The sequence below is a fragment of the Aquarana catesbeiana genome, linkage group LG02 (assembly GCF_042186555.1).
Source record: "Aquarana catesbeiana isolate 2022-GZ linkage group LG02, ASM4218655v1, whole genome shotgun sequence".
In the NCBI taxonomy this organism is placed as follows: domain Eukaryota; kingdom Metazoa; phylum Chordata; class Amphibia; order Anura; family Ranidae; genus Aquarana; species Aquarana catesbeiana.
Window position 1 is genome coordinate 328,266,636 of NC_133325.1, and position 17,686 is coordinate 328,284,321.

Consider the following 17,686-nt stretch of genomic DNA (forward strand, 5'->3'; position numbering starts at 1 on the left):
TCTGGCCTTCCTGTTTTTGAGGCTCACCAATGGTTTACATCTTGTGGTGAACCCTCTGTATTCACTCTGGTGTCTTCTCTTGATTGCTGACTTTGACACACATACCCCTACCTCCTGGAGTGTGTTCTTGATCTGGCCAACTGTTGTGAAGGGTGTTTTCTTCACCAGGGAAAGAATTCTTCGGTCATCCACCACAGTTGTTTTCGGTGGTCTTCCGGGTCTTTTGGTGTTGCTGAGCTCACCGGTGCGTTTTCTTTTTAAGGATGTTCCAGTTGATTTGGCCACACCTAATGTTTTTGCTATCTCTCTGATGGGTTCGTTTTGTTTTTTCAGCCTAATGATGGCTTGCTTCACTGATAGTGACAGCTCTCTGGATCTCATATTGACAGTTGACAGCAACAGATTCCAAATGCAAATAGCACACTTGAAATGAACTCTGGACCTTTTATATGCTCCTTGTAAATGGGATAATGAGGGAATAACACACACCTGTCCTTGGAACAGCTGAGCAGCCAATTGTCCCATTACTTTTGGTCCCTTAAAAAGTGGGAGGCACATATACAAACTGTTGTAATTCCTACACCGTTCACCCGATTTGGACGTAAACACCCTCAAATTAAAGCTGAAAGTCTGCAGTTAAAGCACATCTTGTTTCATTTCAAATCCATTGTGGTGGTGTATAGAGACAAAAAGATTAGAATTGTATCGATGTCCCAATATTTATGGACCTGACTGTACACACACACACACCTCAATCAAACCCCAAACTGTTCAGGTTTAATCTCATAACAAGGAAAGCTTTATTTAAATTGACAAAAAATATACCTTATGAAGCAAATAGTAGAGGCCAATTGTTAATGTAAAATGCTAGTGGTTACAAACTAAAAAAACAACATTTACAATGTAGAAAAAAAATTCAATATTAAAAACAAATCTGGAATTGTTCAGAAGAATAAATGCAAGATAGTAAAAATGTTACATATTTATATAAAAACTTACCACAAATTATACCTAAAAGAAAAAAAGCACCTACTGTATATTTACTGTAGAACTGAATAAAGTTGTGCATGTAGGTTGTTGTGCTATTACTAAAAAAGTGAAAACTGAGTATAGTAGTAGGAATGGGTGGTTTCATTATACACACACACACACACACACACACACACAAATATAATGCGTTTAATATGTACAAACTCATACTAATAAATACTTAAAAAGGAGAATAAAATATTTTGAGGTCGTCTTAGTATATGTCACTTTCAAAGAATTCAGCAATAAGGAAAAGAGGCACGTGTGAAAATAAAAAAAAGTCAGTCATTTTATTCAAGCTCATTAAAAATGTAGTTTGGTCAATAGTGGTTATATTGCAATATCAGTATAATCCCATGGGCAAATTAATTGCAGTAAGACTGAAAATAGAAAATACTGTTTCAAATAATATACGGCACTTTGTAATTTTAGCGTAATATAACAGTACAGTGCACTGTGTTTATTTAAAAGCAATATGGACCCTTCATCTGAGCGGTTCTCACAGCAAATAGTGTTCATTACTATACTCTAACAAAAAGAAAATATATATCAGAAAATGTCAAAATTTATTCAGAGCCAAATGCTATTGTAATAAAAAAAAAAAAAATCTTCATATGCAATATAAAAAAAAAAAAAATAGAAAATCTGTTCCTATGCTACTTAGGACTGGTTGTCCCCTCCTGAGGTATTGTGATTACAGAGGCACAAATAGCTATTTCTTCATACTGTGGTGGTGGCTCATTGGGACTGTGCTGTGGCTCGCTTACTCTCACACCCCTTGTTCCAGTGGCTTCTTCATAAGAAGGTGGCGCATCGCAATTTGAAGAAAATCCAGCTGACAGCGTATCTGACCGCACATCATAATCAGTCAATCCGCTGGGGTTCCCAGCCCTTTCAAAAGTATCCTCTATTGCACACAACACATTAGAATGCTGCTGAGCGTGACTGGAAACTCCTTCATTATCTAAAGTCTCAGCTGTATTTTCCCTCGCACCTCTGTTGGCATATGCAGTTCTCCGGCATGCTTTGTTTCTGAATACACACTTCCACAATAGCAAGAGAACCAGAGCAACAACAAAGAAGACTGTGATTAAAGGGAAGGCCAGGTAAAATGGATACCAATTGCTGTCCGAGCTTGAGTCCCCGTGTCCTCTGGTGTACTCTTTCCAAAACTCTTTCTGAGGAAAAACAAAAAACAAAAAAAAAAAGGTAAGTGTTGGAATTTGCAATCTTCCATCTTATCAAGCGAAAAATACATTTTCAGAAAAGGAACTACCTCTGTTCACAAAAAGAAAAACGTTTTTTAATGCAGTCCTATTTCTTGAACAGTATTTGCAGACATGTAGGGGAGAATAATAATAAGAAGAATTTGAATGATAAAAGATTTTAATTGAACTATAAACTTTATTCTTAAAGTCTTGGATTAAACAGTTAAATCATTCATACTGCAGGCAGATGATTGGAATTATACAGCTTATTATTGATGTCCTCAGACTAATCTCCCAAAAGAATCTCAATTACGCTTCTAAAACCAGCACAAAAATTTGGGCTGTCTTAGTAGGATAGAGAAATCTTCGGGTTATGGCTCTGTCATATAAAAGCACCTCAAAAGAGCAAAGGTGACCTAAAACAACTCCAGAAATTAGACCAAATCTAGCCTTTTAGTGAGACCCACATGCACTGCAATGGTTAAAAAAAAAAAAAGTGGGATTCCAGGCTCAACCCAACTACTCCTCAAACTGTCTGCTACCCCCACCTAACCAACCTGTGAAGTATAGATCTGTATACGTACCTATTTGTAGGCCACTCTGATCCAGTAACAAGATCTGGCTCCACTGTGTCAGCCAGCATGGCGTCAAGGGGGGTGGGGGGTTGGGGGGAGAGCAGCAACAGATGGGCCATTGATGCCTATGGGTGGGTGGGGTCACTGCTCTAGGCTTTACTATTCGTTGTTGGAGCACCATCACCATTCCCTAGTAGTGTCACTGGCAGACACAGGATGATCACATGACCAGAGCAGGCTGAAAATAGGCAAGTACACAGATCTTTCTTACCCAGGTTGGTAAACATAGGTGTTAGACGGGGGTACGGGGGACAGAGAGTAGTTAGGATTAAGCGTGGAATTCCACTTTAAATGTTCATTTAGCCTAGGGGTGCAGGGATAAGGCTGACCATAGAGACTGTTCAAATACTGCTGAACCGGCCAAGATTCGAACCATGTATGGGCAGGCTGAATATACTCAAGTTGATCGATCAACTTGGATACTACCAGCCTGCAGGATTTTACATGCGATTATCGTTAGCGGCTGGTATAGCCATTAACAATAATCACTGTGTTGTCCCGGCAGGAATAAAATACCTCTGCAGGAGGGATTCCCCTGTCAACACTAATTGTTTCTTTCCCGCAACCTGTGGTTTATTATTTACCCAATCTCTTGGTTCGGAAGGCTCTTTCTTTCTCTGTTCGAAGCTCTGGGCTGTAGGATGTCCCTCAGCCTCAACACATACAGCGCAGGGCTATTAATCCTGCAAGAAAGGGGAGCTTGCAACCATGGTGGAGAGCAGCTTAGAGAGGTGGCAGTGTTGGAAGGAGGGGGCCTGCCAGAGCCAGGAATAAGGTATGCCTAGACTAAATGAGCATTGAACCCCTGCAGTGCAGGGGGACACTACTGCATGGGTAGATTTAGTTGAATTCCTGGAGTTCAGCTTTAGGCCATATGCTGAAGGGGTTTAAGATTTAGGGAGATACAATATATAGATCTGTCCAAGGCAAACAGGTACATGGTGATCACTGGCTGAACAGCTTAAAGTGCGAGTCAGGGCAAAATAAAAATTCTGAATAAGCACTATGTGTACATTTCCCCATGTTTTGTCCCATTAACCACTTCAATACCAGGCACTTAGACACCTTCCCGCCCAGGCCAATTTTCAGCTTTCAGCGCTGTTGCAATTTGAATGACAATTGCGCGGTCATGCTACACTGTACCCAAACACATTTTTTATCATTTTGTTCCCACAAATAGAGCTTTCTTTTGGTGGTATTTGATCACCTCTGCGGTTTTTATTTTTTGCGCAACAAATAAAAAAAGACCGAAAATGTTTTTAAAAAAAAACAAGTTTTTCTTTGTTTCTGTTAAAATTTTTTGTAAATAAGTACGTTTTATTCTTCAATGACGGGCACTGATATGGCTGCACTGACGGGCACTGATATGGCGGCACTGACGGGCACTGATATGGCGGCACTGACGGGCACTGATATGGCGGCACTGATGGGCACCGATGAGGTGGCACTGATAGACGGCACTGGAATGCGGCACTCATAGGTGGCACCGGTGGGCACTCATAGGCAGCACTGATGGGTACTTATGGGTGGCACTGATGGGTACTTATGGGTGGCACTGACAGGTGGCACCGATGACACTGATTGGTGGCACTGAATAAACTGATTGGTGGCATTGCTGGGCAGACCTGAAACATGTTGGTGCCAATCAGTGCCCATTTGTGGGCACTGATTGGCACAGATTGGGCACATGTGGATGGCCATTGGGTACATACCTGGCCATCCACATGTTGCCCCTTCCCTGGTGGTCCTAGTGGAGATCCCTGGTGGTCCAGTGTAGTGATCTGAGGGGGGGCTGTGCTGATAAACAATCAGCGCAGACCCCCCTGTTAGGAGAGCCGCCGATCGGCTCTCCTCTACTCGTGTCTGTCAGACGCGAGTGAGGAAAAGCCGATCAACGGCTCTTCCTATTGACATCGTGATCAGCCGTGATTGGACACGGCTGATCACGTGGTAAAGAGCCTCCGCCGGAGGCTCTTTACCAACATTGGTGTAGCGGTGTGTCAGGCTGACACACCGCTCCACCGATTGCCGCGTTGCGCGCCCTCACGGGCACGCAGTGGCATGTTATCCTGCTGGACGTCATACGACGCCCAGTCAGGATAACTGAACCACCGCCCGGCCGTCATCTGCTATGGGCTGGGCGGGAAGTGGTTAAAATGATAGCAGTACAAGGGAAAAAAAAAGTGTCAAAAAAAGTTGCCTGCCCTAGGAAATGATTTTGCGAGCAGGCTGGTTCCTCCCCTTCTCAGGTCCCAGCTTGTTGCAGGGGCACCCTAGCAGGCGCGCTCCTGAGCCACAGCTGTGTGTGTCTATTCACATATGGAGCAGTGGCTCAGCCCCGTCCCCTCCATCTCCTGATTTGCTCGCTAGCTGTAATGGACAGCAGCGGGAGCCAAATGCCAATCAGGAGTGCAAGTCCCTGGAGAGCCAAGGCCATCCCTAAATTGAGAGGGGGGGGGGGCTGCTGCTCATAGGTTTTTTTTACCTTCATGCATTGAAGCCACTTTAATGTTCTGTTTGGGCTGAATACACAGTCCTGTTGCTGCACTGAAATCCCAGCCACCATGGTCAGCCCTCCGCCTATACCCCCACCCATCTCTACATGGCTACATTGGATTTCCTTTCCAGCAAAACAGTGCTGCTGCCTTGACTGCCAAGAGCCTGTCCTAACACAGTGTAGGAAACCAGATCCAGTACAAAAGAAAATATATATTATAATATACATATATATACACACACACACACACACACACACACAGGATATAAAAAGTCTACACACCCCTGTTAAAATGTCAGGTTTCTGTAATGTAAAAAAAAAAAAAAAAAAAAAGGAAGAAGGAGGAGACAGATAATTCATTTCAGAATTTTTTTCCCACATTTAATGTGACCTATAAACTGTACAACTCAGTTGAACAACAAACTGAAATCTTTCTAGGTGGAGGGAAGTAAAAAAAAATAAATAAATAAATATGGTTGCATAAGTCTGCACTGTGCACACCCTTACACTAATACTTTGTTGAAGCACTTTTTGATTTTATTACAGCACTCAGTCTTTTTGGGTATGAGTCCATCAGCATGGCACATCTTGTCTTGGCAATATCTGCCCACTCTTCTTTTCAAAAACACTCCATATCTGTCAGATTGCGAGGGCATCTCCTGTGCACAGCCCTCTTCAGATCACCTGACAGATTTTTCAACCAGATTCAGGTCTGAGCTCTGGCTGGGCCATTCCAAAATGTTAATCTTCTTCTGGTGAAGCCATTCCTTTGTTGATTTTGCTGTATACTTTGGGTCATTTTCATGCTAATAGATGAATTTCCCTTCATGTTCAGTTTTCTAGCAGAAGAGAGAAGGTTTTGTGCCAATATTGACTGGTATTTGCAACTGCTCATAACTCCCTCTACCTTGACTAAGGCCCCTGTTCCAGCTGAAGAAAAACAGCCCCAAAGGATGATGATGCTTCATCATGCTTCACAGTGGGTATGGTGTTCTTTTGGTGATGTGCAGTGTTTTTGTACCAAACAAATCTTTTGGAATGACCAAAAAGTTCAACCTTGGTTTCATCAGACCAGAACACATTTTCCCACATGCTTTTTGCAAAATTTAGCGGGGCCTGGATGTTTTTCTTGGTAACAAAAAGGCTTCCGTCTTGCCACTCTACCCCATAGCCCAGACATACGAAGAATACGGGAGATTGTTGTCACATGTACCATACAGCCAGTACTTGCCAGATATTCCTATAGCTCCATTAATGTTGCTGAAGGCCTCTTGGCAGCCTCCCTGACCAGTTTTCTTCTCGTCTTTTCATCAATTTTGGAGGGACATCCAGTTCTTGGTAATGTCACTGTTGTGCCATATTTTCTCCACTTGATGACTGTCTTCACTGTGTTCCATGGTATATCTAATGCCTTGGAAATTCTTTTGTACCCTTCTCCTGACTAATACCTTTTAACAATGAGATCCATCTGATACTTTGGAAGCTCTCTGCGGACCATGCCTTTTGCTGTAGGATGTGACTAAGAAAACGTCAGGAAAGACCTACTAGAACAGCTGAACTTTATTTGGGGTTAATCAGAGGCACTTTAAAACGATGGCAGATATGTACTGACTCCAATTTAATGAGATTGAATGTGATTTCTCAATTCTGAACATAGCTACATAGCTACATCCCCGGTTATAAGAGGGTGTGCACACTTATGCAACCATATATTTTTTTTTTACTCCCCCCCCCCCCCCTAAACGATTTCAGTTTTTCAATTGAGTTGTACAGTTTATAGGTCGCATTAAAATAGGTGAAAACATTCTAAAATGATTTATCTTTTTCTCACTTTTTTACATCACAGAAACCTGACATTTTAACAGGGGTGTGTAGAGTCTCTCTCTCTCTAATATATATATATATATATATATATATATATATATATATATATATATATATATATATATTACACACATATACATTTTCTGCCTCTAGCATGGAGATAATACATACATACATGCTGTATGTCGCTGCATGTGTTGGGGAAGGAAATAGTTTAAAATGTTCACTAAAACAGGCAGTTGGTTTTTTAATACTGACAGGTGTGCTTACAATGATCAGCATTTATTAATTTGATTTTAAAAAAAGAATGTATCCCTAAAAAAAAAAAAACAGAAAAAAAAAGCACAACTATTAGAATATATTAGCAGGAGTTAGATATAGATGTACTTTAAATGAAAGACTACTAGGCCATCTAACACTAACCTGTCCAAACATTGCTGCTGCCCAAGGGTGACCAGGTTTCTCCATAGATACATGAGCCACATGATATATGGGCCACCCTATGCTAGGACATGTTACTGGCCAGAATCATCAGTTGAAAAAAGGGAAATAAAGCCCAACAAAAGCAAATGAATGCAGCTACCACATCTAATAAGTAGTAAGCTGCAGTACATTACATTTTTATTTTTGGAAATAATGCCACTTAATTGTTTGTAAAGGATTAAAAAAACAAAATGAAAATAAACTTGCATATGTTAGAAAACAAACATGTTGAAGTCTTTCATGAGCCATATGACAACCACAAGGTGGTGCTCTAGGAAAATGAAGATAACTTGTTTGAATGGTTTATTTTTCTGCCCAATGGAACATTCTTTTACACAATGAACACAAAGCTAAGTTAGAGAAAAGAGTGCCTAATAAAAATAAGCTTTGTATACAAAGAGTTTGTATACAAAGAGGAAGGCTTAGAGGAAAGTCCACATAAATGTGTGACCTATAGTACCCCCCCCCCCCAATAGGTACTGTATGTTCCATAAGAACATTGTATGCTCTGGCTGATGCGACAGTCTTCTATTCTTCTGTACACTGTTTAAATACTCAAATAACTTGGATTAGGTTTTCCCAGAGATTTATTTACACTAAACCAGCACCTTACATTCAGATTCCGGGAAGTCCTCATACACTGCCAACAGAAAAACACGTCCATTTGTCTACCTATAGCTATCAAACTGCTGCATTCAAATGAACTAAATATTTAACATACCTTGAATAAATAATTAAAAATAAAACTCCAGCTTTAAGTTTTTGTATTAGATTTGAAGAGAGTGAGGGAATGTTTCTATTGTCATAGATTATATCAAGCAGTGAGTAGAAATTTCCCCCAAACTAAAAGGAAAAGTTCTAGTTTAAAGTGTTCCAAATACCTTGTTATTCCTCAATAGAACATATCTACAATAAACGAGGGAAGAAGGAGAAAAAGATACCACCTTTTAATGTTCCCGCGTTATTTGCGTAAAAAACAAAACAAAAAAAAAACCACTGTTTGCAGACATATAATAAATTTATCAAGTTAAGATAAGGCTCGACAAACCCCAGGTGCCAGGTTTGAGTCCTGGGGCCTGGGCTTCACACACCTCCCTTTTTTGTTGCTGACCTGGAAGTGAAGCGTGACGTCACTTCTGGGCCCACGTTGACAGTTTCCCCTGGCAGGGAAAGAATGTAATGTAATGCAGTGCGATGTGCATTGTATCACATTCAGTAGAGCACAGAGAAGGCATACCATGGATGTCTCATTAAAAAAAATAAGTCACCAAAAAAAAAAAAAATAGAGTTGACTGCGATACACATCACCGCACACAATAATTCTAGCACCAGACCTCCTTCAGCATGCCAAACTGATGACCTATGGTGGACTTTTAAAGCATCGCCTATGGAAAATATAGGGTACTGAAGTCTTTCGCCATTTCACGGGTGCATGCAAATTTAAGGTTTGACATGTTGGGTATCTATTTACTTGGTTCAACCTTGGATTTTTTATTTTACTAAAACATTGGGTAATTTATTGCATTTTTGTGCCCCCTAAAACTAACTTTTAATGCGTTTTTTACTAAAATCTTGCAGTAATATTGTGAGATATAAAAAATTGGAACTACCGCTATTTTATTCTCTACGGTGTCTGCTTTCAGAAAATATATAATGTTTGGGAGTTTTATGTAATCAGGCATAAAATGATTTTTATAAACGTGCTGCGCAGAAAAAATATAAAGAATAAAAATGGCCCCTAACTTTTTTAGTGACTCCTAGATTCAAAGCAAATTTGTCAAGCCCTGGAGTTACGAGATTACTTAATTCCACTTCTAATACAAATCCAAAAATTCAGCTTTCTTTCCATGAGCGCAGGTCATCAAGGACATGTCCCTTGAAGAAGCAACTACAATCCACCCCTGACTCCCTGTGATTAGGAGCAAAAATAGGATTTTTACGTCATACTTTCCTGTAAAATCCTTTACTTTGAGTACATCATGGGACACAGAGTCAGGCTAATATTCGTTACCTGCTGGGGTTATACTCAATTAGGTGAATGGACACTGGTAGACCAAAGGTCTTCAGACAGGAAGTGATCCCCTATATAACCCCTCCCATATAGGAAGTACTTTTTAGTTTTGTAGCAAGCACTAAATCCTCAGAAAAGAGGGGAGGGATCTCTGTGTCCCATGATGTACTCAAAGAAAAGGATTTTACAGGTAAGTATGACGTAAAAATCCTATTTTCTTTTTCATACATCATGGGACACAGAGTCCGGCTAATATTCATTACCTGCTGGGACGTCCCAGAGCAATAGCTGTGAGGGGAGGGAGACACCCTGCCAAACAATAGCCATCAGAACTTATATGGCAGCCCGCAGTACACTGCAGCCGAAAGCCGAATCCTCGGCTGCTCGAACAACCACTTGATAAAATTTTGTGAACGTATGCACCGATAACCAGATAGCAGCCTTACAAATCTGAGCCACAGATACCCGATGGCGAAAAGCCCAGGAGGTTCCTACACCCCTGGTAGAATGAGCTCTCACCATAAAGGGTGGAGCTTTAGCTTTCAGACCGTAGGCCTGAATGACCAATAGACGGACCCAATTGGCAATGGAAGCTTTGGAAGCTGCCTGCCCCTTCTTGGGTCCTTTTGGTAAAACAAAAGAAAAAAAAAGAAGTCTGATCCTCGGATCTCCTCAGATCTAAACAGATAAACCTTGACTGCCCGGACAACGTTCAAAGAATGCAGTCGCCTCTCTTCCGCCGAACGAGGCTGAGAAAAAAAAAAAGGCAAAATAATGTCCTGATTTAAATGAAAGGCCGACACCACCTTTGGCAAAAGGACTCTGTCATGGTGAAGGATCAAGTACGGTTCCCTGCATGAAAGGGCTGCCAACTCCGACACCCTCCTAGCCAAGGTGATAGCCATCAGGAAGGCTAACTTGCTTGACAGCAAGTCTAATGGAATTTTCTTAATAGGTTCAAATGGTTGTTTCTGTAACACAGACAGCACCAAGTTCAAGTCCCAAGGACACAGGTGACCTAATGGGGGAAGCAAGTGAGTTGCCCCTTGCATAAAGGTTTGGATCAGTGAATGGGAGGCTAAAGGCCTTTGGAAGAATACTGATAGGGCCGAAACCTAACCTCTGATTGTACTCAAAGCCAATTTGATTTCCACAGCTGACTGTAGAAAAGAGAGAATTCTCCCAATCACATATTTCTGAGAATGCCATTTTCTGGCTTCACACCAAGCAATGCAAGTCTTCCAGACCTTATGATACATCTTCCTAGTGAAAGCTTTTCTAGCATTCACTAGAGTAGACACCACTGGTCCCGAGATGCCACGGTCATTTAACACCCTGGCTTCAATAGCCATGCTGTCAAATTTAGAGACTGTAAATTGGGATGGCATATAGGACCTTAAGACAGTAGATCGGGGCGACGTGGAATTGTCCATGGCCCGTCTATCGTCAGTCTCACAATCTCCGGGAACCAGGGCCTTCTGGGCCAGGCTGGTGCCACCAGAATGACTGGAACCCCCTCTCTCTCTGAATCCTGCGCAACAAATGTGGAAGGAGAGGGATTGGGAGGGAAAGCATAAACCAGGGAGTACTGGCTCCATGGAACCATCAGAGCATCTGCTCCAATTGCCAGCGGATCTCTTATTCGAGACACAAACTGCTGTAGCTTGTTGAATCTGGATGCCAGTAGGAGAAAAAAAAAAAAAAAAAAAAAGATACCACCTTTTAATGTTCCTGCGTTATTTGCGTAAAAAAAAAAAAAAAAGTTTGCAGACATATAATAAATTTATCGAGTTAAGACAAGGCTCGACAAACCCCAGGTGCCAGGTTTGAGTCCTGGGGCCTGGGCTTCACATACCTCCCCTTCTTGTTGCTGACCTGGAAGTGAAGCGTGATGTCACTTCTGGGCCCACGTTGACAGTTTCCCCCGGCAGGGAAAGAATGTAATGTAATGCAGTGCGTTGTGCATTATATCACATTCAGTAGAGCCCTTAAAAGACCCAGTACTGGTGCTAGGACCTTTGTGAACACCCAGGGAGCTGTAGCAAGCCCGAAGGGTAGAGCCACAAACTGAAAATGATGTTCCTCTACTGCAAAACGTAGGAACCTCTGATGAGGCTGAAAGATAGGTACATGTAAATACACGTCTTTTATATATCGATGGAGGCTAGAAAGTCTCCCCTCTGGAATGAGGTTACTACTGAGCGGACAGACTCCATCCGAAAGGACTGTATCAATAGATACTTGTTCAGGGACCTTAGGTCCAAAAATGGGCCTTGTGTCCCTGTTTGGTTTCTGAACTGTAAACAGGTTTGATTAAAACCCTGTGCCCCTTTCGATTACAGGAACCTCTACAATCACTCCTTGATGCACTAGATAATGTAGTGCCTGAAGCAATAAGTTTCTTTTTGAAGGATCTGAGGAAACACTGGATCTGAGGGGGAACCCCCCGCAAGTCCAGCTTGTAACCGCGAGATATAATTGGAGGTGACCCACTCGTCCTGAATTGTTGTTTTCCAAATATCCGCAAAGTGCAGCAGCCTTCCCCCCACCCAATGGAGTGGGGGCGTCCCCTCAAAAGGAGGGCTTGGTGCTGGGTTTAGAAGAATTTTGGACCCAGGGCCTTTTCTAGCCCTGGCCTTGCAGCTTGGCCCTGGCCCTAGCGCCCTGTTGGCGGCAAAACCGCTCTGACGCTGAGACATCTGTGGAAGCAGTCCCTGGGTACTTAAACGAGGGACATTTGGTGCTTTTCTTCACAGGAATTAGAGAACTCTTCCCTCTGGAAATCTTTTGGATATATTTGTCCAAGTGATCACCGAATAAACTTTCCTCATGAAACGGGAAACCTGCCAATAACTTTTTACAAGGAAGCTTGCCTGACCAGTTCTTAAGCCATAAAAGTCTGTGCATAAGTACAGACGAGAAAGCCAGGCAAAAAACCTGCTGTATTGAATCCTTTAAAGCATCAACAGCAAAACACAGCGCTCGAGGAATATCTGCCTTGCTTTCAGGCAGATCATCCTCCTGGTTAGGCCTATCCGGCCGTTTGACCTGATCCTTTACATACTGGCAAATACCAATTACTGCGACAAGTGGGCGTCGACTGTGGGGATGTGAGAGAGAGTGAGTGAGTGAGAGGACGTGTGCGGGCTGAGCTCCGCTCCAACCATTCATCCTGAAATTTCTCTGGCACTGGCCGGGCTGACTCTCTGACTTCCAGCGACTCTCAGTTCCGATTCTCACCAGATCCGTTCGTATACAGGCACCCTGGGAAAGAAAAAGGCTTTCGGTGCACCGCGAGGTCCCACCATATCTCCGGGTAGGCTCCGGTCCTCCACAGTGCCTGCGGTCTCCACCACCACCCCTGCCGCCTCTGCTGCCGCTGCTCTTGGCTCTGTTAAGCCTGCTAAGCCTGCTGCTGTTGTTGTGCCTGCTGCCGCCGCCGCGATGTTACCTCCGAGGCTTCCCATACCAAACATGTCAGTTAGCACGCAGACGCTCCCTGATCCGTCTCCACCTGTAGCCTCTCACGCGGCCTCCCATGCTGAGCTGCTGGCAGCAATTAAAGCTGGAAATGAAAAGGTGATGGTTAAAATAGACCATTTGGCTTCAGATATCAGCTTAATTCGGCATGATATGGACAAATTTAGATCCCGCTTCGTAGAGGCTGAGAGTCGGATCTCACAACTGGAGGACATTACCAGTGCAGACTCCAGGAACCTTCGCGCTTTGCAGCTGCAGGTAAAAGCCCTACAAGATAAGTCGATAGACACAGAAAATCGCATGAGGAGAAACAATCTAAGGATCGTAGGCCTACCGGAAAAAACAGAAGGTAATAAACCAGCTGAGTTTGTGGAATCCTTTCTTATATCATTGTTGGACTTACCTGCTATGCCCCCTACATTCGTGGTAGAGAGGGCGCATAGGATTCCACCAACCCCTCCAGCCCCTGGTAATCCTCCCAGGCCTCTTTTATTGAGACTTTTGAATTTCAGAGACAGAGATAAGATATTAGCTGCAGCTAGAGATAAACAAGAACTGCGGTTTAATAATGCAAAAATCATGTTGTTTCCTGATTACTCCCCTGAAGTCCAGCAGCGACGCCGGGCCTTTACAGAGGTCAGAAGACGCCTAAGGGATAAAGGTCTTAAATTTAGCTTATTATATCCCAGCAAGCTTCGAGTTGCAGACGGGGACCGAACATTCTTTTTCACCAATCCGGAGGCCGCTATATCCTGGTTAGATGGCCGTGGGTGACGCATGTGTTTTTTTTTTTTTTTTTTGTACCATCCTTACTACTATAGTCTACTATAGTCTACTATAGTCCATTATAGTGCACCCTTATAGTGTCTAAAATTTTCTTGCTATTCTGTGGTCTCTTAATGAATGCTTAGATAAATGTACTTTATTTGGAGTTGGAATGCTCAGCCCTTTGGACTTGGACTATATCTCTTACACTAAGAGCCAAGAGTTAGAAAATTAGAACCCAACCCCACCTCAATTACTCTCTGTTGCTTCCTTTTTTGTCTCCTTTTTTCTCTTCCTTTTTTTTTTTTTTTTTTTTCCTTCCCCCTCCTGCCCTTTTCTCCCCATCCCGTCCCCTTTTTTTTTTTTTTTTGGATAGGTATTGGATAGGTTTTTCCTTTTTTCCTTTTTTATATATTTGTTCGGCCATAGGGTGCCTGAACAAATAGTAGTAGTAGTACGATATCCCCTTTTAGGGGTATATCTGCAATATAGTTGCAATACAGTTGCAGCTTGCGTGTGTGTTCTTTTTTTTTGGGAGAAAACTAATCCCAACTCTCCTCCTCCTTTTTTTGTTTTTTGAGAGGAGATGGGACTTAGACGGATAAGCACTTCGTGCTTGGGTATATATATTTTTTTGTTGTTTTATGTTGGTCTTTGTCATGGTTTGTATAAGCTTGTTTCAAAAATTGCCTTAAAAATTAACATTGCTGGTACATGGTATATTGTAAAAATCTTGCTGCTTGTGAGTTACCCCAAATGGTGTTTCCCTAGTCATTTTACTTGGCCATGGCTTCCTAAACCTATATGGCCACTTCCTTAGCTGAAACCTTTTCGGTCCTTTCATGGAATGTGAGAGGTCTTAATTCTAAATTTAAACGGGCACTGTTGATGAGATATCTAAAAACCCACTCTCCACATTTTATTCTCCTACAGGAAACCCACCTCACAGGCAGCAAGGTTTTAACTCTAAAAAAACCCTGGATTCAGAGGGCCATCCATGCGACTTACTCCTCTTATGCTAGAGGGGTCTCAATCCTAATACACAAGAAATTCCCCTGTGTTATTGAGGACGTGTGCACGGACCCCCAGGGCAAGTTTGCAATGGTGGTGTTTTCACACTGGTCTCAGCGATATATAATCATAAATGTTTATATTCCTCCACCTTTTACACATGATTTATTATATAAGGTTTTGGAAAAAGCAGCTCCTTTTTATCCAGCGAAATTGCTGGTGATGGGGGATTTCAACTCTACTATCTCCCCAGATTTGGACAGACCAGTCCCATCAAAAAACTATAGCTCTGAACTATCTATATGGGCACAGGCAATGGGGCTACAGGAGATATGGAGATGGAAACACCCGGCTATTAGGGCATACTCATGCTTTTCGGCCTCACATAGGACTGCCTCACGGATTGACCTAGCCTTCTCTAATTCAATCCTGTTGACGGATGTAATAGGGGCTAAATACCTACCCAGTGGGTTGTCCGATCATAGCCCACTGGTAATCGAGCTTCGCTCGCCTGCACGCCGAGATGCGGCCCTGTGGAGGCTGGGGGCACAGTGGATTTCCCACCCTGAGGTGGCTGACACTATCCCACCCAGACTAGTTGAGTTTTGGGAACTTAATGAAGGCTCCTCGACCCCACAGACGGTCTGGGACACCTTCAAGGCCTATACAAGAGGGCAATATATCTCTATTATCGCTAGTGTCAAGAAACAGCAGGGCCGGGAAACTTACAGGTTACAACAGATGGTAGAGGATCAAACATTAATCTATAGTACAGATCCTACAGCAGCTCATTTTGACGCATTAAATGCCGCCCGCAGTTCACTAAATTTACATTTAACGGAAGTTACAAGATTGGATATGCATAAAGGTTAGACAGCGACTATTTGAACAGGGGGACAAGAATGGTCGTTTCCTGGCCATGTTGGCACAGCATGAATATCCATCCACAGTGGTTTCGGGCCTGCGGTCTTCAACTGGGGATAAGGTGACCTCTCAGGTAGAAATCTTACAAATGTTTAAAGCCTTTTACCAAACTCTTTATACCTCTGCTCTTCCCCCCGACTTCCAGCCAGAGATGTTGCAAAACCTTTTAGATCCACTAGCACTTGGCTGGCTGTCGAATGAGGAACGAGAATCGTTGGTACGCCCTATTTCGGCCTTAGAGGTTTTAAAAATTATACGGTCCTTCCCTTTGGGCAAGGCGCCAGGGCCGGATGGTCTTCCTATAGAATTTTATAGGGCACATGCAGCATTTTTGGCACCCATCCTGGCCCAATTATACACCCTCTGCCTATCCAAGGGTGATCTGCCCCTTTCAATGCACCAGGCCTATCTTACTTTGATCCATAAGGACCTTAAGGACCCAGAGCTATGTGCCTCATATAGGCCAATAGCCCTATTGAATAATGACCTGAAAATCTTAACCAAACTGCTGGCTACCCGTCTATATCCATTATTACCTTCGGTTATTGACTCTGATCAAACAGGATTTATGCCTAAAAGGTCAACCGACGTTAATCTTAGGAGACTCTTTACCAATATTCATGCCCAACACAATAACTCCGGTACCAGAGCTATTGCCCTACTAGATATAGAAAAGGCATTCGACACTGTGGAGTGGCCCTTTTTGTGGGAGACTCTACGTCGAATGGGTTTTCCACTACGGTTTATATCATGGTTGCAGGTGATCTATAGGTGTCCCATCTCATCGATTCGTTTGGGCTCCAGACTCTCAACTCCATTTCAACTGTTTCGGGGAACTAGACAGGGCTGCCCTCTTTCTCCGGCTCTATTTGCTCTAGCTATAGAGCCAGTTGCAGAGGCTCTCCGTACATCGCCTCATATTAAGGGGCTTAGGATAGGCATGCTGGAGGAGAGAGTAGCCCTGTATGCTGACGACATGGTTTTATTTTTGGGGGACGCGGGTCCATCACTTCAGGGTGCTCTGTCACTCCTCAACACTTTCTCCATGGTAACGGGCCTCCGGGTAAACTGGCCAAAATCTACTCTATTTCCAATAGATCAAGCAGCCAAATTGACATCCTCTCCAGATAGCCCATTAAAGTGGGTTGACTCCTTTAAATATCTTGGGGTTTGTGTCTCTGCACAAGCCTCAGATTTTCTTAAATTAAACTTGGATCCGGTAGTGGGGGATATGAAAGCTAAACTCAAGGCATGGAATAATCTCCCCCTATCGGTATGGGGAAGGGTCAACTTGCTTAAAATGAAGGTCATCCCCAAATTCATATATTTATTCCGCCATTCCCCGCAGTGGATTCCTAAATCCTTCTTTACTAAACTAAACCAACGCTTTTCAGAGTTTCTCTGGGGCTCCTTACCACCGAGATATAAGTTAACTACATTAATGAGGCCACTATCGCAGGGTGGTATGGCCTTTCCAGATTGCTATAAGTACTTTTTGGCGACACAGCTGGTGACAGTGGTCTGGTGGCTAAATCCTGATAAAACCAATGTGGCCTCCGCTTTGGAGGCCACTGTGGCAGGCTCCTGGGAATCTCTTCAATACCTAATTTACAGAGGCCCATGTGCCCCACACTTATTAACTCCGTCTATGCTTACTACTTTACGGGCCTGGAAAATGGGCTTGGCTATTGAAAAACACAGCCAGATGGGAATTTCCCCTAATACACCCCTATGGCTAAACCCCAATTTACCACATTTTTACAAATCTATTGACCCCCAGATATGGACTAGATATGGTATAAAATTAATCTCACAAGTG

The 17,686-nt window shown here is 43.0% G+C and overlaps 1 protein-coding gene across 2 annotated transcripts in view; it reads right to left on the reverse strand.

Annotated features, from left to right (window-relative positions):
• Window positions 1–1,294: 1,294 nt before the first annotated feature.
• PRRG1 (proline rich and Gla domain 1) overlaps window positions 1,295–17,686 on the reverse strand; it is a 78,029-nt gene continuing 61,637 nt past the window's right edge. For both annotated transcript variants that reach the window (XM_073614824.1, XM_073614825.1), the window contains one exon: window positions 1,295–2,207. In XM_073614824.1, coding sequence (XP_073470925.1) covers window positions 1,686–2,207 — 522 coding nt within the window. In that variant the 3' untranslated portion in view covers window positions 1,295–1,685. The remainder of the gene's footprint in view (window positions 2,208–17,686) is intronic.